The sequence below is a fragment of the Megascapheus bottae genome, chromosome 6 (assembly GCF_031878675.1).
Source record: "Megascapheus bottae isolate mThoBot1 chromosome 6, mThoBot2.hap1, whole genome shotgun sequence".
Taxonomy (NCBI): Eukaryota; Metazoa; Chordata; class Mammalia; order Rodentia; family Geomyidae; genus Megascapheus; species Megascapheus bottae.
In genome coordinates, this window is record NC_143514.1 from 40,761,361 (window position 1) to 40,783,708 (window position 22,348).

The 22,348-nt window shown below is 40.0% G+C and overlaps 1 protein-coding gene across 3 annotated transcripts in view; it reads right to left on the bottom strand.

Moving 5' to 3' along the window:
• Dnajc6 (DnaJ heat shock protein family (Hsp40) member C6) overlaps positions 1-22,348 on the bottom strand; it is a 135,681-nt gene that overhangs the window by 47,867 nt on the left and 65,466 nt on the right. For all 3 annotated transcript variants that reach the window (XM_090334680.1, XM_090334678.1, XM_090334679.1), the window contains one exon: positions 892-1,042. In XM_090334680.1, coding sequence (XP_090190806.1) covers positions 892-1,025 — 134 coding nt within the window. In that variant the 5' untranslated portion in view covers positions 1,026-1,042. The remainder of the gene's footprint in view (positions 1-891; positions 1,043-22,348) is intronic.

The following is a 22,348-nucleotide window of genomic DNA, read 5'->3' on the forward strand; positions in this document are numbered from 1 at the left end:
CTCACACTACTTTTGTAAGAATATTCAAATGGTAGAAGAGTTAGAACACTTCCACTAAATAATACTTCAAGGTCTAATAGAATGCAGGAGGTTCCATTTAGATTATATTCCACAGGCACCGGTTAATCTGCATGTGCTTGATTGTCTCATTTGATCCTCAAACTAGCCCAGAACACAAATGCTATCAGGTGGCTCATGCCTGTAATCCTAACTACTCTGGAGGCTGAGATCTGAGGACCATGGTTCAAAGTCAGCCCAGGCACTAAAGTCTACGAGACTCTTATTTCCAATTAAACACCAGAAAACCAGAAGTAGCGCTGTAGCTCAGAGGTAGGGCAGTAGCGTTGAGCTGAAGACCTCAGGGACAGCACCCAGGCCCAGAGTTCAAGCCCCATGACCAACCAAAAAGACAAAACAAAAACCTATTCCCTGATTAATGTAACTGTTACCCCTCTATACATTATCTTGACAATGAAATTTTTTAATTTTCTTTTATTAAAAAGTGAATATCTTTAAAATAAATATATTAAGTAAATAACTAAATAAATAAAAGTCAGAAAAAATAAAAATAAAAGTCAAGTAATTCACAAACTTGTCTTAGGTAACATGGCTAACAAACACAGAGATTGCACCAGCATCCCGGATGTCTGATCATAAAGCCAGGGGTGACAACCATTACACTCTAATATATTGATGAGCAGAGTGCTCCCAACTGAGGCCTGCAGCTTCTACCAGACCCAAGGTTCTGGTTTCAGTGCTGTTCCTCAATTGGTAAGATCTCATGCATCTAGATCCCAAAGCTGACACTGTTTGTCTCAAGCAGTTGGGGAGTGACCAAATCCCACTGGAGAATGAGGTTCCATGAACCCAAACCAAAAAGGATGCACTTACCTGGCAACAGACTGTATGACTCTAGAAGATGTGTCTTTGAGGGTGTCTTTCAAGTTGTCCTTTAGGTTACTAAAAAGCCTCCCTGCACCTCCTTTCACCATGTCAAAGAGACCTCCGCCATAGCTGGGCTCCATGTCTGGAGATGAGGCACCTGACAAGAGAAAGGGAGAAAAGGAGATAATCACACAGACTCCATCAAGAATACAATCCCTCTCTGTTCCCAAAACTCCCACAGATCACCTTGGGAGTCTTGGGCTTCAGACTCTCAAGAGTCTCCTCTCTCAGTTTCCAGAGATCTGGGATTATGGGCACACACCACCACAAAGGTCTTCCTCTGTGCACTTTGTTCTGCTTTGTGCCAGTCCTGGGGCTTGAACTAAGGGCCTGGACACTGTCCCTGAGCTTTTGTACTCAAGGCTAGCATAGCATTCAACCACTTGAGCCACAGCTCCACTTCCAGCTTTTTTGATGATTAATTGGTGATAAGGTCTCACAAAACATTCATGCCTGGGCTGGCTTTGATCCTTAGACCTCAGCCTCCTGGGGAGGACATGAGCCACTAGCACCCAGCTTCCTCTGTACATTTTTTTTTTTTGCCAGCTCTGGGCTTGAGCTCAGGGCCTGAGCCCTGTCCTTGGACTTTCTCAAGGCTAGAGCTCTACCACTTGAGCCTCAGCACCACTTCTGGCTTATTTCTATGTATGTGGTACCAAGAAATCGAACCCGGGTCTTCATGCGTGCTAGTCAAGCACTCTATCACTAGGCCAAACTCCCAGCCCTCCTCTGTGCATCTCTAAGGTTTCCAATGATAGAAACAGAGACTGCGGAGATGCTCCCCCAGCTTCTGCCCCGTGAAAATGCCATCCCATCTCCGCAGAATTGTTTAGCACCGGGTTTTCTAGCAAATACAAGAATGGGTCAGATGGACAACTGTGGAAAACCTTACTGCCATGGCTTCCACAATTACAGATTGCATGATCATGACATTGTTGCCCATTTACTCTACTTTTAGGAAACTTCAGGGGAAATACTGGATTGGGGAGAGAAATGGCATCGGTTTCAGGTGTGGTATTTCTACTTAAAAATGTTACAACTGTGTGTTAATCAACTGTGCACCTCTAGTACTCTTTCCCCCTTACAAATTGGAAAAAAATATTTCACTCATGGTAGAAAAGTATTACCTCTTCAGTAATAGCAGGATCAAACAGGACCATGAATGATAGGACTTTGATGTCTTTTTATTGTTTTTGTCAATACTGGGGATTGAACTCTGAGCCTTGCATTAGTTAGGCAAATGCTCTATTATATAAATTGTGCCATCCTTGATCAAAAACGCCAGAGCCAGGTGAGAGCTCAAGGCTTTGAATTCAAGCTCCAGTACCAGAAAAAAACAAAATCCACAAAACAGACGCAGAATTTTTAACCTCTCTCAATAATAAAGATGAATAGGTAGCTAAGACATCAGTGACCATATATAGACTAATTAAAGAATATTGTCTTAGTCTGTTCATGTTATTATAATAAATTACCTGAGACCCAGTAATTTATAAACAATAAAAACTTGTTTCTTATTGATATGTAAGCTAAGAAGTCCAAAATCAAGATAGTGACAGGTTTGTTATCAAGTTAAAATTTTTCATTTCTTCTGTCATCTAGGTATCCTGAGATGGCAGGGGAAAAAAAATGGAAAGACAAAAAAGGAACAAAAGGCCAGGAGACATCAATATCAAGAATAAACATAAAGGGACTGGGAGTTTGGCCTAGTGGTAGAGTGCTTGCCTATCATACACAAAGACCTAGGTTCGATTCCTCAGTGCTACATACATAGAAAAAAGCTGGAAATGGTGCTGTGGCTCAAGTGGTGAAGCTCTAGCTTTGAGAAAGTCCAAGGACAGTGTTCAGGCTTTGAGTTCAAGGCCCATGACTGGCAAAAAAAAAAAAAAGAAGCCAAAAAGAATAAACATAAAAAATGAAAGCATTAAAGCTGAGCACTGGTTACCACTGTTCTAGTGACTCGGTTAAATTCACTCAACATTGAAAGGCGGGTATTCTGGTATCTACAGAGCAGCTGAGAAAGGAGGGGCACCCTGAGATAACAAGTTATGAGTCTGAAGGCCTCAGACAAATATACATACAGACAAGACGCTGGAAGTAGGACATTGGGCTTTTCCTTAAGGGCCTTTGAAACATGAGAAGGGTTATGTGAGAGATGGGTGAATGAAGCTAAAAGGTGGGTGATCCTCAGATTCCATCAGGTTTGAAGATCAAGCTTAAGAGTATGAGCAATTAGCTGGTTGTAGTGGCTCATGCCTATTATCCTAGCTACCTAGGTGGCTGAGATCTGAGGATCTCGTTCAAAAGCAGCCTGAGGCACTACAAAGCCCATAAGACTCTTATCTCCAAGTAATCACCAGAAAACTTGAAGTGGCACTGTAGTACAATGGAAGAGCTCAGGGCCAATGCCCAGACCCAGAGTTTGTGTCCCACAACAGACCAAAAAAAAAAAAAGGAGTATCAGCATGCATGCTTTCAGACTCCACACTGACATAACCACGAGCAAAAACCAGGTAGCACAGCAGATTTCTAAGCAGCTGTTCATAAAGCAGATTAATGTAGCTCAGACAAATGGGTTAGTACTTCCCCAGGGACAGTGAATCCTTTAGTGCATATTTCAACAACCAGAGTTCCATCTCTGGGCAACTGAAGGAAAGTTTAAGGCAGTACTTCAGCATCTAATTGCCAGATACATGGATAAGTGGGCATCTCAGTACTAAGTCAGGCCAAGCATACAAACGTTCAATGAGACTCAGCAAACTCAGGGTGAGGACACACTAAATGTAGACACAGCAGGGAATGCAGAGATTGAAGAGGAACCCTGGGATGGAAGGAGGGAAAACCCCACAGCATCAGGAGGAAAATAACTTCCTAAGTGCAAAGAGAACCTGTTAGTCCATTTCATTGGCCTCAAGGGCAAAGGAAAACCACGGCTATTTGTAGCACCAGCTTTGGGCATAGACTTAGCTTGTAGAGATATTCTACAAATGTCTGGTCCCTTTCCTCAGTTTAGAAAAACTTGTCAGTGAGCAGGCTGGTTTTCATGCTTGTCCAGACTTGGTGAACCACATAAATCTGGATTCTACATAGCAGACCAATGCTAAATCCTATGTGCCAAATATACATCCTTACTTTTGGTTAGTGAAAACTTGGGTTCTCTTTCACTCAAAAATGATTGTGCTACATTTGTATAGTCTTAACTCAAAGGACAACAGCTAAATAATTAGGAAAGGGAAAAAAATGCTGCTGTAAGAACTAGGCTCCCCAAGCTAATGGTTCACACCTATAATCCAAGCACTTGGCTTGAGGCCAGCTTGGGTTGCACAGGGAATTCAAGATCACCTTGGGATCTGTAGTGAGATCCTGTATTAAAAGATGTGGAGGTGGGTAGTCTTAGTAATCAAATAAACTGGGATTTACAACAATGACCTTTTTCCTTAATACTTACATTAATGTCTCTATACCTCTGTTTCCTCAGTTGCAAAATGGGAGCAGAAAACACTTTCCTACAAGGTACATTATAGGGCTTAATTTCAAGAATCATAGGTAAGAATAGAATCAAATTTTGTATGGTTCTGATCATCCATTGAACATGCTACCAAAAAGCTGAAGTGTCATTCATTTATCCCCGAACAAAAAGTATTGATCAGGCCTAGAGCATGGCCTAGCGGTAGAGTACTTGTCTAGCATGCACAAAGCCCTGGGTTCTATTTCTCAGTACCACATACACAAAAAGCTGGATGTGGTGCTCTGGCTCAAGTGATAGAGAGCTAGCCTTGAGTAAAGAGTGTCCAAGGACAATGCCCAGGCCCTAAGTTCAAGCCCCAGGACTGGCAAAAAAAAATATTGATCACTAGCTCTGCAACAACTATCACAAATTCTTGCACACACAGTACTAAACTGTGCTTTACATGTAACTCCTTCAGAGAAATTTTTAGCTAGTGAATAAAAGATAGGTAAGACCATACCAGAAGATACCATACCAGAAGATAAAGATACCATCTTGTTCCTATATGGGAAAGTAAAAAAGATCTTGTAAGACAAAAGGAAAACAGAGGGGTGCGGAGAAGGAAAGGAAGGGAGGGGAAAGAATGGAAGGCGGGAAGAGAAAAGAGGAGAGAGAGAAGAGAGGGGAAAGAGACAGGAAGAAAAGGAAAAGATGACAATAAGAGAGTATATAAGAAGGAAAAACTAGAGAATGATATTTACTTTGAAATATTCAGGAGAAATACCACTAGCCTGCTGTTTCAACTTATGCAAAGAGAAAGCCGAAAGTGCCTTCATCAGAAAATCCCTGAAAATATTCAATTCATCATCCATTAAGACACACTATCACATTTACAACTTAGCTAGAGATAGAAGTTTGTAGGACTGAATTAACTATACCTTACTGCACCTAATGGATCACAAACTGGGTCTCAGAAAACTTTTCCTCATCTAGAGAGTCTTGTTGTACACGGATCAGAATTATACAAAGATCAAGAATCTGAGAAATGCTCTCCATATGAGAATCTTCCCCTGTAGCTCCATCTTGCCTGAAGCAGAGCAGGGGGCCCTGTCCAGCTCTTATCATCAGTAACTACTTGATCTGGCTGTCTTGCTTGATTAATTATGCTCCAATATCCTGACAACACTGGCCAGGCTTCACTGTAAATCATGACAGTAGAAATCCTAAAATAAAAGCAAGATTAATGACATGACCTTAGGCAATCTTGGCATGAAGATCCATTAATTGGAAATCATGGACTTAATTGAATTCTAGACATAGTACTGCCAGCTGCATTAAATTTCCTGCGTCCTGGGGTTTTTTTTCACTCATAGGAAAATAACTGAAATGTGCCAATGACCAATAAGGCCAATACTGGACATTCCTGAGGAGACACACAACACTAATTACAAGCCTCCCTTCTTCAGGCTGCACCCTGAATGGCTACAGAAGCTGTATGGAAAAATCAAAGAAGGAACTGGTGACTCAGGACTATAACTCCAGCTACTCACGAGGTTGAGATCTGAGGTGCTTGGTTTAAAGCCAACCAAGGCAGGAAAGTTCATGAAAATCTTATCTCCAATCGTTCACTAAAAATCAGGAGCTGTCAACAGGGCGTGGTGACTCACACCTGAAATCGTAGCTACTCAGGAGGCTGAGATCTGAGGATCACAGTTCAAAGCCAGCCTGGGCACTAAAGTCTGTGAGACTCTTAATGCCAATAAACCACTAGAAAACCAGAAGTGAGATTGTGGCTCAAGAGGTAGGGCCCAGAGTTCAAGCTCCATGGCCAACACAAAAAAAGCACCTGCCTTGAGCAAAGAATCCTAGCAAGAGTACCCAGCCCTGAGTTCAAGGCCCAATACCAGCATATCCACCCTCGTACACACATGCACACATGCACACATGCACACACAAATAGCCTCCCTGAATTTGAAGCAGCTTCTGCCTGTGCCAGAGACTTGGCCAATACAGATTCCAATATGTTGCTTTTATTTCCTATGTGCTCGTGCCTGCTCTTAGAACAAAAACATATATATAATGTCCATATATATATATATATATATTCCTCAACAAATGCTGATATGTAGTATTTGCATCTTTATGGAATATAGTATTGATGCCTTTACTACAGGAGAGGAAGGAGGAAGACTGTCCTGAGATGAAGAGAAATGTATATAACATAAAGCATCATCTGCGGTATGTGGCTAAGATAAGGTATTTCTTAGCACACTTGTGTGTGCATAGAAGGAATATTAAGGAGGGGGTGAGAGGTGAGATTGAAATGATGGTGGCTCTCTGACCCAAAGAAACTTGGAGATCTGACTAGCCTTCAAGCAAGTAGCTGAAGGCATTTGTAATTATCTGGAAAGATGTACAGATGCTTTTGTGGAAAGACAAAGACAAAATTCATTGAACATGAGCAAATAAGGAGCTCAGTGGGAAGATAGTGCCCAAGTGACATATGTACTATGCATCCAGCAGGACACTCTCCAAGGTAAATAGCTCACAAAAAGCGAAAGATTTCAATTCACTTTTAAACCCACTGCAATCACACTGACAGGCAGCTGGAGGTTAACAGGAACTGCCATCATCTGATCAACCACCTTCTCCTTGCTGGGAACTAGAGCACAAGTCTAATTCTACCATCTTACTTAATGCCCATGGTCAGGGGGCCAAATGAGGGGCCTTTTCACAGATGAGCAAACTGAACCTTTGCTTTCCTTCCTTCTTTCTTTCTTTTCTTCTTTGGAGGGGGGACTACTTAAAACAAAACAAAAAGCATACATAAGGTGACTTACAGACAGCAGAACTTTATTCTCTCAGTTCTAGCATCTGAGGAGTCCAGGTGACAGATTAAGGGTCTAATGAAGGATTATTTCCTAGATTCATTCATGGAGATTTTCTCCTATGTTCTTGTACGGTAACTGAGTTAGAGCTAAGTTCGACTGATTCGCAGAAGTCCTTTTTTTCTCATGGCCACCAATCTCATCATGATGATTCTGACCCCTGACCTAATTAACATCCAAATGTCTCATTTCCAAAATTAGCATGTTGGGGATTAGATTATAGCATATAAATTGAAGTGTGGGGGGAGGAGTAGGGGGAGAAGGAGTTCAAATACTCAGTCAATAGACGGTCCCAAGATAAAAAATCAATGTCACACAACCTCTCCCCATGTCTGTCTCACTCTTTAAAACCTGAGTTCTTCACATTTAACTACTTCCTATGTATTTGTTAAGAGCCTAACACATAAAGAGAAGTAGATGAATTGTAAAAGCTCTTCCAGGAGATAGAAAAAGCAGAAGCAGGCCTAATGCCTACTCTAGATGATCTAAGGATATTTTTAAGACCAGACATCCAGCAGGGGGAAACTGCTGAATACCAGTTGCTAAGAAGATACAAATTAATGAAAACTCCCTGCTAAGCCTTCTACAGGCAAGAGAGGTAGCCATGTCCAGCTGTGCCTGTGGCCCATCATGTGAGCTCATAAAGGGACAGAGGAAAGCAGCTCACGATGCTTTTCTTCCTCTTTTACCACCCAAGCCCACCTCCCCAACAAGCACACAGTCTTCAGGGCCAGGAGCTGCTCAGATTTTGATTCTAATGCTCACCAATGACCGGCTCAAACATTCCTGGGTGGCCGCAGAGCCTGAGAGTAGCACAGAATAAGAATCCATCATATGTAAATGTGCTCTCCATCTTCCCCAAAGAACCATGCTGTGGGGTGGAAAGCTTCCCCCGCCTGTCAAGTCCCTTTGTGGCCGAGAGCACATTAGCACTAACAAGCTCAGGGTCCCAGCCTTCTTTCCTTTGAGAAAGAGCTGATAAGTCATTAGTGGTATTGGTCTCCCTCTGGTGCCTTTCAGATGCCAGATAACAGGATCAGAGCTCACAGATTCTGAGATTTCAAAAGACAGGTACTGACAAGCACAAAAGAGCTCTGAGGGCAAGGCTGGTGACAGGTGACTTTCCATCATATGCAGTGTGTCCTCTGTAAAACTCAATGAGTGGTAAGGATGCATTGGCAGGTACCTCACAGGGGTTTGGTTTCCTTCTTTAAAAAGGAGGCAATGAAGCTTACTCAGACTTTTGTGCACACTGGAAGAAGATGATTGCAACCCTTCAGTTCTGAAATGGTAACCTAGACATGGTCGTTTCTGAACAGCCATACAAAACATAATCACACAGAGTGGCCCTAGAGAAACTGATCTTCCCCTGGTCGTGCAACGTACTAGGTCCAAACAAGATATCACACCCACCCAGCTCATTCCACCCTTGCAACAACCTGCAACAAAGGTCAAGTGAATTCCTCTGTATGGCTGCAGAAATGAGGTCCAGAGAACTGAGATATCCCATCCCAGCTAAGGGACTTGCAAGTGGACAGGCAATGGCTTCCCAAGGTTAGGCATCAGATTTGACACGACTCAGTGGGACATTAACATAGCCAGACCACTACACCCAAATAGCCTGGACATCTATCTATCTATCTATCTATCTATCTATCTATCTATCTATCTATCTATGTATTTTCTGAACATGTGCCTATGATTCACATCTATAATCCTAAACTACTTTGAAGGCTGAGATCTGGAAGATTGCAGTCTAAGGCTAGTCTGAACAGAAAAGTCAACAAGATTCCATCTCCAAAATAATTAGCAATAATCCAGGCTAGAGGTGTGGCTCAAGTTGGTAGAGCACCAGCAGAGCAAGTAAGCTGCAAAAGCCTGAGGCCTGGAATTCAAACCCTGATAATTAGATTTCCAGGCTTTCTTCTTTTATTTCGAATCCAAATTCCTGAGATCTATGCCCAAAGTTTCATCTTTCAATGCCCCTAGGGATTGATAAATAGGGAAATACTGCAACACAACCACAGCCCTTACAGGCCTGACCAAGAACAGCTACGTCTAAAGTGAAAGTCAAGTAGAACTGCAAAGGAGATACCATTTTCTGAATGTGTTTTCTCTACCAGCTGCTTTATATACGTAATCGTGTTTAATCCTTGCATCCATCTGCGAAGACGGATATGCTCACATCCCATTCCACAGAGGAGGAATTTGAGGCTCAGTAAAATTAAATAATTAGAGAAAGGTCACATACCTAATAAAAGCAGAGTCAGAGCATGATCCAGATTTGTTTGGCCCCAAATCCTTACTATTACCCAGTTGCCTTGTAAACTTTAAACAGAAGCATCTTGGCCCAAATGCTCCTAGCAAGCAAGATACTGTGGCTAAATACTGCCTGTACAGAGTGTACCATACAGCAGTAATACTGGCATTGTATTCTGCAACACAAAATAACGAATAGTAACTAAAGCCAGCTGACCCTGTAGGATCTGCAATGTATCAGGCATTATTCAACACTGTGAGGTACAAACCATTAATGTCCTTATTTTGTAGACATGGAAACAGATGGAGAGAGGCTAACTTTTTAATTTTTTGGTGAGTCATGGGACTTGAATTCTGGGCCTGGGCGCTGTCCCTGACTCTTAAGGCTACCACCCTACCCCTTGAGCCACATCACCATTTCCAGTTTTTCTGGTGGTTAATTGGAGAGAAGAGTCTCACAGACTTTAGTGCCCAGGCTGACCTTCAACCGTGATCCTCACATCTCAACCTCCTGAGTAGCTAGGATTACAGCAGTGAGCCACGGGTACCTGGCTGAGGCTGTTTCTTGTTGAAGTCATGCAGTCAATACAGAAAAGTGTGCAGCTCATGCAACCATTTGTTGAATGAGATCACACAAAGAATAGTCAGGGGTCTGCAACTTTGCTAGTTGTTTCTCCAGAAAAACTGCTTGAACCTTTCTAGGCCTGCTCTATCACCCCTAAGATGGAATAGCAACATCTGCCTTGCACTGTTGTTCTGAAGATCTGAGATTGATACATGTAAATACATCTACCATCATGCCTGACCTCATCTATGAGCTGAGTTCCTGGGGGTGGGGGGAGAGGAGAGCCTCCATGAGCAGTGGTAGGAGAGAAACAGAAAGGCATAGGAGACCATGTGGGAAGGACAGCCAATATACACAGGGAACAGCTGCCACTCAGAGGCGAGAGCATGGAGGGCAAGGAAAGCTAAATGGAGTTGTCTGAAGGATGAGTGAGGTTAAACAGGCTAATGTGAGCAGATGGGAAAAAGGAATTTGGGGACCAGTTGTTCCATTCGATCAGTCAGATCCCACCTTTGGTATTAAACCCACACCTATTCACGCAGTTCAGATGCATCCTTTCAGAAAAGTCTGTCTTTGCCATCCTCACATCTTATACAGAATCCCAAGTGAATGTAGAGCTCCGGCTATTTAAGAGACAGCAGAGTGGGAATAGGGGCAAGAGAGGGAAGAAGAGGAGAGAGACAAAGACAGAGATTCATTTAGAAAGAGACCTAAGTTGCCTATGGAGGAGGGAACGAGGTATCACAGATAAGAATAGACACTGGGTCTCTTTGACTATAATTTGATTCATACATTAGGATTCAGAAAAATATCCTGCATAATTATAAATACAAACTTTAAAGCAATGCTTCCAAAGTGAAAGCAAAATGAAATCAACTAAGGATGGAATTAATGCAACACACAGAGGAAATATCTCCAGTGGCTTCACCATACAAGCATTTCTACTCCCCAAACTCTGTAAGCTAATACAAATGAGTGAATGAATGAATGGGTAGATAAACAAATAATTCTCCAATGAAAATATACCCAGCCTCCCGTCCCCCCACAAAATACAAAGGACTTATAAACTGTTTTGACTAATACTGATGTTGCTATTCTATTACTGTCCTGTGGCATAAAAACAAGTAAGTAACTATATTAGGTATAATTGAGAATTAGGATTTTTAGCATATGAGAAAACAATATACTTTAAAAATCCATTATGTATTCTATCTTTTAAAAAACTGTAATTCTGCTTCTCATGACTCATGCATATAATCTTAGCTACTCAGGAGACTGAGAAGTAAGGATTGTGGTTTGAAGACAGCCTGGACAGGAAAGGCTATGAGACTCTTATCCTCAATAAACTACTCAGAAAAGGCCAGAAATGGCACTTTGGTAGAGCTGAAGTGGTAGTGTACTAGCCTTGTACAAAATGAAGTTCAGGGACAGTGCCCAGGCTCTGAGTTTAAGCCTCAGGACTAACACACACACACACACACACACACCTGTAATACTGTCCACTGAAAAATCTCAGATACTACCCAAGAGTAGCAGGCAGCCCTCACATGTGCACAGTGGTGCTGAAACACCATCTCTCTCTCAAAGGAATAAGCAGTATTCGAAAAGTGGCTGGTCCTAGGATCAGTGCAGCAATGCACAAGATGAGCCCTAATGTAAGAAAGTAAGAGAAAGAGCAAAGATTACCAGAGTTTATCAAGAGACTCCAAGTCCAAAAATAGGTCCATCTGAGAATCAATAAAAATAACTACATTTGATTACTACATTTGATTAAAACATAGCTATATGTTTTAAAATGTAAGTTCATAGCTCGGTGCCAGTGGCTCACAGCTGGAATCCTAACTACTCAGGAGGCTAAGATTTTGGAAGAAGAAGGAGGAGGAAGAGGAGGAGGAGGAGGAGGAGGAGGAGGAGGAGGAGGAAAGGAAGAAAGAAAGAAAGAAAGAAAGAAAGAAAGAAAGAAAGAAAGAAGAGGGGGAGGAGGTAGAGGAGGAAGAGAACAACTGAACAGGCTATTTGATGAGATTAAGAACTACTGGCATTTTAAATGAGATGTGACTATCATCATTTTTTAAAAAGATGCTCTTATATTTTAGAGACATGCTGAAATGTTTAAAGATGGCATAATGTGGTGATTGGGAAATACTTCGCAATGATCTGGAAGAGCGGGTTCAGGTGTATGACAGAGGGAAGAGATCATAAGTAGACCATTGTTAACACCGAGTAATGGGAACATAGCTTTCTGCTTTCAACTGTGTTTTACCTTCCTACTGATATATACACTTAAAATTAGAAATTTACATGTATATACTCACATATTTACAAACACAAAGATATACTATATAATTTTGAATACATGTGTGTATAAATTAATTCAATTTTGATGTTCCCAACCTTATCTAAGTCACTATAATTTCTTATTTTAGTAGTTTCTTAACCAGCTATGTCTGCATCCATGTCTATCTCTTTCAAGTCTGGTTAATTGATACAAAAGTGTTCTTTATAGTAAAGTAAATAAGACAAATCATGATGCTCTGCTGCATAAAGGTTTCCCATTTTGCTTAGCATAAACAAAGTTCTTATAGCTTTCTAGATTCTTAGTTCATTGGGTTCATATCACTCTGCCCTAACTGCTGCCCCCCTTTTCCTCTCCTTGCTGCAGCCACACCAGATTCTTGTTTCCAGGCCTTTATACTTACAGTTCCACCTATCAGTCACCCACAGACACCTAGAAAGATCCAGATCCAGGAGATCTAGAAAGTTGCTTCATAATAGCTTATTGTTCTTCATGACCTTCTTGACATTAAAAAAACAGAAATTCCATAATATTAGACTTACCCAGAGCTATCTCAATAAATAATTGTTAATTCTGAGCTTAATGCTGTGCTAAGTTCTGAAAAAAGTAAGAGGAGAAGAAATAACCATAGCATAAAATGCTTGTATATCCCTCTAATACTTATGAGTCTTGGGGGTGGGAACAAGGCTTAGTGGTAGAGTGCTTGCCTTGCATGCAGGAAAACCTGGATTTGATTCCTCAGTACCACATAACAGAAAAAGCTGAAAGTGGGGCTGTGGCTCAAAGAGTACAGTGCTACAATGGAATTCTATGCTGCTGTCAGAAAGAACAGCATTGCCCCATTTGTAAGGAAATGGAAAGCCTTAGAAAAAAATCATATTGTGAAGTAAGCCAGACTCAAAGGAACATAGGCTCAATGGTTTCCCTCATTTGTCATAATCAGTAGAAACCTTGGGCTCTCCTAGCAGAGATTTACAGTAGAGCAAAACCTAGATACATAAGGCCATATAGTATGAAACTAAATGAAAGACCTCTAGGATATAGAAACAAAAGCCATAATGAGTGATTGTTGTCCTTAATGTACTATGTTATCTCTCATCTCTTTTGCTGTCCCTTGGTTATCTCATATTGGTACAGTATTTTACCTTGTTATCTGATATATTGTACATTTGTTTATTTGTTTATTTGAAATAGGGAAGGGAGGAAAACAAGATGAGGAGTGGGGGTGGAGGGAGGGAAATGGGGACCAAAACATGAGAAAGGGTATCAGTGTTTGTGAAGTAATACACCTTCTACCTGGTGAATATAATGTAGCCCATCTATTAATTACAATAAAAAATGTATGAAAAAAAAGAGTACAGTACTAATCTTGAACAAAAGCAACTCAGAGACAATGCCCAGGCCCTGAGTTCAAGCCCCAAGACTGGAGATATATATAAATATGTGTGTGTGTGTGTGTGTGTGTGTGTGTGTGTGTGTGTGTCTTATAGGCCTTTCAAAGTTTAGCTACATTCATTCACACTACCTTTTATGGTGTGTCTATGTGGCATACATATACATATATATATATATATATGTGTGTATGTATGTATGTGCATATATATATATATATATATATATATCCTCTAACTGAAGAAATTTAACCACTACACTTGTGGCTACTTAAGACAGTTGTTACTTTCTGGGTTAGTATAAAACTCTCTCTGCTAAAACTAATATGCATATACAACACAAAGGGCAATCACTTTCCCATAGATTCTGTAATTAAAAGGATATTTAGTAAAACTGATTAGGAGTAGAAAGAATCTGTTGAATTGAAAGACATATCTCTTGCCACATAAGCATGAAATAGAAGGTTAGGGGTGAAGAAATAGGAGTCACATTTTTCCTTCCCCTGTCCTATGGAAAAACTCTCCTTTCTACACACCTACTACTAGCCTCTCCCTTAGTTCAAGCCATTTCTATCTCTCCTCTTCATTGTCCTCTGCTTGATTCTCTGCACCCTGCCTTGGATCCCTCTCCTGCCCTCTCCAGAACAATGCTGCTAAAATGCAAATCTGATTTTACCAATCCCATGTCTAAAAAATTTCAGTTGCCTATCCATCCTCTAACCCTTTGGTCCAGTCCCAGGGAAACTCTTGGAGATCTCCCAAGGCCTGTGCTCTCATTTTCTTCTGGAATCTTTCACATTCTTGCCTAGGTGTCTTCTGCTTTTTCTAAAATGCCTTTGCTGTCTCCTCTCCAGAAGCAATTCTGTATGTTGCATGCATTACATGCGTTTTAACCCAGGAAAGCTATTCTAAAAAGACACATTATTCACCACCTTGCCAGAGGCTGTCAAGCTTAAGGGTTTTGTTGCCTGTGTTCTCCTAGCTCTTCTGTCAAACATAGTTACATCTTATGTTTGCAGTTTTCATGACTGCTTTGAAATTTTTGCAAGTATAATCTCATCTGGGAGTCCTTTGACACAGTTTTGTTATAGTGCTCTTCAAAGAAGAGATAGTTGCATTAACTTAACAATAAAATTGCCAGCTTTTGCTCAATTACCTTGTCCAAGAAATTCTAAATCTACCTTTAGTAGATAATCATTATTTGTGGGTAATGAATGAATCAGATACAGGCATAGATGAAACCTTGGCTACTTTGCATAATGATTTTTATTTGTGGATACACTTTTTATTTTTAGTAATACTGTAAGAAATTCATACTAATGATTTTTTTGTCAGTCATGGAGCTTGAACGCTGGGCCTGGGGGTTGTCTCTGAACTCTTCAGCTCAAGGCTACCGCCCTACCCCTGGAGTCACAGTGCCACTTCTGGTTTTCTAGTGGTTAATTGGAGATAAGAGTCTCATGCAGGGTCCGGGAGTTTGGCCTAGTGGTAGAGTGCTTGCCTAGCATGCACGAAGACCTGGGTTCAATTCCTTGGTACCACGAATATATAGAAAAAAAACAGAAATGGTGCTGTGGCTCAAGTGGTAGAGCTCTAGCCTTGAGAAAGTCCAAGGACAGTGCTCAGGGTCCAGGACTGGCAAAAAAAAAAATTCCAAAAAGAATCTCATGGATTTTAGTGCCCAAGGGCTGGCTTTGAACTGCAATTCTCAGATCTCCAGCCTCCTGAGTAGCTAGGATTACAGGTGTGAGCCATGGCACCCCAGGTAGAAAGCATTCTTAAAGTGGAGATTGAACCCAATTTTTAGATATGCCCTTAACTGTTAACAATACCAATAGTCAAAACAACCCTAAAAGCCACTATTTGTACAGGTAACATCTGAGTGACAGTTCCTGTTCTCTCCCCCCACCCCCAATCTATGTTATGATCTTGGGCAAATCCCTTAACATTCCCAAGCCTCCATCTTCTTCCCTATAAATGAAAATATTTATTTCAGCTCATAGGGGAGTTATACAAGTAAAGTAAAACAATGTCTATGAGAATCCTTCACAAACTAAAAATAAGGCATTGATGGGTTTTATTCAAGGTCAATGCCAAAGAGCAATATAATCAAAATATAATGCTCTTCCCAAACACTCAGTTTTCTACCCAAGTATCTGTTTGTTTCACCAAGCTGTTATTTTTATTGTAACTGAGAACACGTCAAAAGAATCGATGTCCAGCCCAGGCAAGGAACAAGTCCAGAGTGTACTTTGAGGTTCCCATAATTAATTTTTAAGTTTCTGTTCTTTTTGATTGTTTTTCAAAGAACCTTTTGGTATGTTAAAAATCTCCAATATGGACAGCTGAATTAACATGAGATTAAGAATCCAGTTCTCCACTGAAACAATGTTCAAATCAGATGGTTATTGCAGAACTATAAACAGCTGGTATACATCTATGAGGCTATAGCCATTGGAAGTAAAAGAATCTGCTATTGTTTTTATAGCAGTTCAATTCCTTGGTCAACAGAACAGCCTCTGAGCACTCTCTGATTTTCCACAAATTTTGGATTTGAGAATCTTTTGAAATAATCTAGTTTCCAACCTACTAAGTGCTTGAATGGATTTTAAGAAAAAAGAATGATCTAAATATTTTTAAAGCATTCCTGGAGCTGAAACAAGAGAGTGTGCCACATGCTGATATTTATGAGAAAAATACATTTTCCCCTTCTTAGGAGTAGTTTCAGTTGGTCCCATAACATCCTACAACAAAAGACTACATTTCCCAGACTTCCATTCAGCTAGGAAATGACTGATTAATTCTGACTTGTGCAATGTAAATGGATGTGTGAATACAACAGCCAGGTTGTTTCTTCCTCTTTGCTTTCACATTGGCTAGAAAACAAATGGACTGGTTGCTCATCTTAGATAATGATAAAATAATGTCCTAAGAATGAACAAAAAGGACAAAGGGAGCTTAGGACTCTTACCACTTCATAGGGTAGAAATCATTGGTTCCAGACCAGAATTTCATAAGAATAAGAAATAAGCAGAGCACAGAGAAGTACCTGATCCAGAGGATCTGATTCAGGACTCCAGGTTAAGACTTCTATCTGTGGTGCTTTGTGATGGCTTTTGCTGTATGCATCCAAACCTGTGGTCTCATAAATATGGTAAACAATATAAAGAAGTGACAACGGATTATAACACGTCCTTGACATACAGTAGGATCTCATAACTATTTTCAGAGTGAAGTATCCTCTATAGGACTCCTGGCACTCAACCCAAATGTGAACTATTGAGGTCAGAGGAACAAGAGGGACACAGACCTGTTGCACAGTGACCATAAAAAGAATCACTAGGGCAGTGTAAGGTCAAAAAAACCCAGCTCACGAGCAGAGTCTGGAAGAACAAGAAGTAGAAAGGTAAGCCAGCTGACCAGACAAGGTTTCAAGTAACCCAAGGGTAAAATGAATAGGGCTCTTCTCTTTGTGCTCACATTTCCTCAACTGTAAAATAAATAGGTAAAATCAGAAAAAGTGTATTAGCTAGACCATGACAGGTTGTACAGTCTCAGAGGAACTTATGTTGTACCAAACGTCAGAATGAACCATAACACCTATGTGTCTTGCACTGAGGGAAGCTCTACTGAACATCAAAAGACAACTTCTAGCAATGTTTCTTGTTCAGCTATAGCTACCTTCCAAAGTTTAGAGATGCCTAACTACAGGGTACAATTAGAGGCTGGACATGGATACAGGTCCTCGGAAGTAGTGCTGAATCTTCAAAGGACAAAGGAGTTAAAATAATAGTTCCCTAGAAATTCAGTTCCTTATAGACTAATCAGAAAAATAACCTTCAGAAAGCAGCACTGTGGTTCTAAGTGGTAGAGCACTAGCCTTGAGAGAAAGAACTCAGGGACAGCACCCAGACCTTGAGTTCAAGCCCCACAACTGACAAAAAAAGAAAGAAAGAAGTAGGAAAGGAGGGAAGGAGAGAGGGAGGAAGGGAGGGAGGGAGGGAGGGCATTGTAATTGGCAATCCTGGCTTTGAACCTCTGTTATGGTTTGTCTGGTTACATGATCCTGAACAAGTTATTTGTTTTCTTTTGAGCTTGGGTTTTCTCATTTTAAAAGCAGGATAGTAAAGCATGACTAAAATACATTCTATTTAAAGGGATAATCCATAGGAAGCACAAGGCACAGTGTGAGGTTTACAGCTATTTATAGTCTTCATCTTAATCTAATTAGCTTTATAACTGGAGGAAGAAAACAAAAAATGTAAGAAGCTCACAAGAGTTAGTGGCCCTGGTGGAAGCAGGGTAGGCGGCTAGAATTTGTTTACTTGGAAAGTAGCTTCACAGCCAAAATAAGTCAGAGTTTACCACATCAATGTGGTAGAAGTACAGACATAATTAAAAGCCACTGCAAAACAGGAGAAGAAGAGCTGGGAATTCATCAGAAATTAGAGAAGGACTGTCATCCAGACACCTGTCCATACATTGAACACGTATTATCCATGAGCCAGGGCAAAATAAGGAACATGACATAGTGAGGAAAATACAGAGTGTACGCAGGGCACAGGGAAGAAGCATCTAACCCAGTTGAGAGGATGTGATAAACACTTCCAAAGGAAACGATACCAAACTCAAAACTCATACATGGATACAGAGGGGCCTAGGGATGAAAAGTGGGGAGAGAGCTCAAGTCATTGGTGTTTCTGGAAGATGGTGGGTCATCATAAAACCCGCTCTGGCTTCTTTAAAATTCTCACATTCTAAGCAAGCACTGAGATTTCCAACTCAAAGGTTCTAATATTTTAGTTTCCAATAAAAAGTCAAGGTTAAATGAATGCTCTACATCCTGGGGTTAAGGTTGTTTTGTGTGGCTTTCAGAGGTTGTTTGCTTTTCTGTTGTTTTTGTTTCATTGTTGCTTGTTTTTCTTTTAAGAGAGCCATGCTGTGTAGCCTAAGTTGGGCTCAAACTAATAATCTTCTGCCTCTGCCTCTTGGGTGCCAGGATTCTAGGTGTGCATCACATGTACAACTAGTACATTTTTTAAAGAATAATATTGGTTAGGAAAGGGCGTCACAGGGCTCTTTATAGTTTTGGCCCTGCTTAGTATCGTGACCATGATGGTGGATTTTAGAACCCCACAGGGGATCAAGTAGTAAAGAACTTAATATACACTCTTAAGTACACGTAAAGCTAGGGGAAGCTGAAGTAAAATGAATCAATGCCAATATCCTAGAAGTGATAGTACACTAGAGTTTTACAAAATAGTACCATTGAGAGAAATAGACACAGCTTACAGGTATCTGTGTGTAACAATTTTCCCAACTGTAAGTGAAAGCATTATTAACAAAATTTCAGTTACAGAAGTAGCAATAGAAAAAGAACATACATAATATTACACTATATTTATAATATAAAATTACAAAATTTATAATATAAATCCATTGTGGAATTTCAGTAAAACACATTCTAAAAATTAATGGTACTTTTGTACCCAAATAGTCTTTCATAATATTCCTTCATTTTTGACTGGTATATCTTTTTCTGCTGTTGTTCTGCTTGAACTAGGGGCCTGGACACTATTCCTGAGCGTTTTTTGCTAAACTAGAACTCTACCACTTGAGTTGCAGTTCCACTTCTGGCTTTTTGGTAGATAAGAGATAAGAGTCTCTGGCTTCACGACACACTGAAAACTATACAAGAAGGAATAGGAGACACACTAGGCCTCCTTGGCACAGGTCAAAACTTTCTCAATAAGGACCAAGAAACAACAAATCAGAGAAAGGCTGGATAAGTGGGACTGCATTAAACTGCAGAGCTTCCGTATGGCAAAGGAAATAGCTAGTAAATTAATTAGGAAGCCTACAGAATGGGAGAAGATCTTCACTAACCATACAACGGACAAAGGCTTCATATCTAAAATATATCAACAGCTCAAAAAATTGAATCACTCCAAAACTAATCTCCAAAGTAACAACCATCCCATTAAAAGATGGGCCAAAGACTTACAGAGAGTCTTCTCTGAAGAAGAAACAAAAATGGCCTATAGACACATGAAGAAATGCTCAACATCTCTGGTCATAAAAGAAATGCAAAACAAAACAACTCTAAGATTCTACCTCACTCCAGTTAGAATGGCCAGGATCAAGAAAACTAATAACAACAGATGCTGGAGGGGATGTGGCCAGGAGGGATCACTACTACACTGTTGGTGGGAGTGCAAACTCCTTCAACCACTATGGAAAGCAGTATGGCAGTTCCTCAAAAGACTAAACATAGAGCTTCCCTATGACCCAGCAATTCCACTACTAGGCATTTACCCAATTGTCCAGAAACAAGGGCATACTAAATCCACTAGCACAATGATGTTCATTGCAGCACTATTTACCATAGCAAAGATATGGAACCAACCCAGATGTCCCTCAGTAGATGACTGGATCAACAAGATGTGGTATTTATATACAATGGAATTCTATGCTGCTGTCAGAAAGAATGGCATCGCCCCATTTGTTAGGAAATGGAAAGACTTAGAAAAAATCATATTAAGTGAATTAAGCCAGACTCAAAGGAACATAGGCTCAATGGTTTCCCCCATTTGTCATAATCAGTAGAAACCTTGGGCTCTCCTAGCAGAGATTTACAATAGAGCAAAATCTAGAGACATAAGGCCATATAGTATGATGCTAAATTTAAGGACCTCCAGGAAAGAAAACAAAAGCTATATAATGAGTGATTGTTGTCCTTAATGTACTATGTTATCTCTCATCTCTTTTGCCATCCCCTGGTTATCTCATATTGTTACAATATTTCACCTTGTTACTTGATATATTTTATATGTGCTTAATTGGATATTTGAAATTGCATAGAGAAGGGGGGAAATCAAGATAAGTGGGAGGAGGGTGAGAGGGAAATGGGGACCATGTCATGAGAAAGAGTATCAATGTTTGTGAAGTTATGCACCTTCTATCTGGTGAATATAATGTATCCCTTCTATTAATCACAATAAAAAATATTTTTAAAAAAAGAGTCTGGGAGGGTGGGGGGGAGGATAATGGGTACCAAGACATGTGAAAAAGGTATCAATGTATGTGAATTAATGCACCTTCTATCTGGCAAATATCATGTAACCCTTTTATTAATTACAGTAAAAAAAAAAGACTCTGTGGCTTCAAACTGCAATCCTCAGATCTCAGCCTCCTTAGTAGCTAGAATTACATATATGAGCCACCAACACTCAGTTTGACTAGTGTACCTTTACTGTGATTTTCTCATGCATATTATGTTAGGTTGTATATAGTTTATTTCACTAATTTTCTATTTTGAAGATATAAAACATATTATAAATTCCTTAGTAAGTTATTTTATTAATTATTAATATTATTAATATACATGGCAAATAAAACTCTATAAGCAACCATAATTTTATGAACTAATCTCCTATTGTGAAAATTTTAGACCATTGTAAAGTTTTTCCTCTTATAAGTGATTCTGAAATAAATTACATCTAGCTGGTTGCCAACATTCATGAAATAAAAAGTAACATGTTTGAATATAAAAGGAAGAAAGGGTTTTAGAAATCATCTGACCAAATATTTACTATATTTCCTTACATCCATATGTAAGATATTATATGTCTGATCTCACTTTCAGAAAGGATAATGAACAATTTCAAAAGCTCTCTATTTAAAAACAATAAAAGGAAAAGACATGAGCTGTCAACCTTGCCCTAAGTCATCTTCGACCTTGAAGGATCAACTAGGGAAAGCATAAATGAAACAATAAACAAAAGGTATTTAGGATTCTGAAACATTGTTAAAATTAATATTTAACTATTTTAACTATTATAATTTTACTTATTCATCCATAAAAACACTGTCCTCCTTACTAGGCCCTCAATAAAGATTTTTATCATCTACATGAATGAATGAATTGCTGGCGTACAAAGTACTCAAATGCTTGCCATTACTCATTCAATGTTCTTTCTGACTTCCAGTTTGGGATGTCCTTCCTTTCTGCCCTTCTCCAACTGGTAAGTCTTGCCTACACTTCAGGGTACTCATTTGTGTAGAGCTCTAGAGAAGCCTTAATTGATCATGTCTTGCCCATCACATCTGCCTCAGACTCTGTCACAGATGCATACAGATGCCTGTTTCAACTGCGCTTACAGGAGCAACTTGAAAATCAGTTTTGCTCCTTTTCAATCTTTGAGGAGTGCTTTGCCAACTACACCAACACAAGATAAGCCTTCCATATCCCCTATTCTGTCTTCTGGATGAAGTCTACACAGATAATACCTACATGCCAAATAGAATCTAACCTCCTGGAATTTAGAATCTAGGATTCCAGAAACAAATGATCAGCGAGGCATGGTTGCTTTAACCAATGACATGTACATTCTGGACTTGTGAGGAAGCCATGTACACAGAGAAGACAAGAATGCTGGTCCATGTGGAGAAAAAAATAGGAGAAGCCAAATGTGCAAGAGTAGAAAAGCAAGAACCATGATGACTTGAAGAAGTCTAAGGAAAAAAAAATATTCTCAGCATTGCCAAACTTAACTT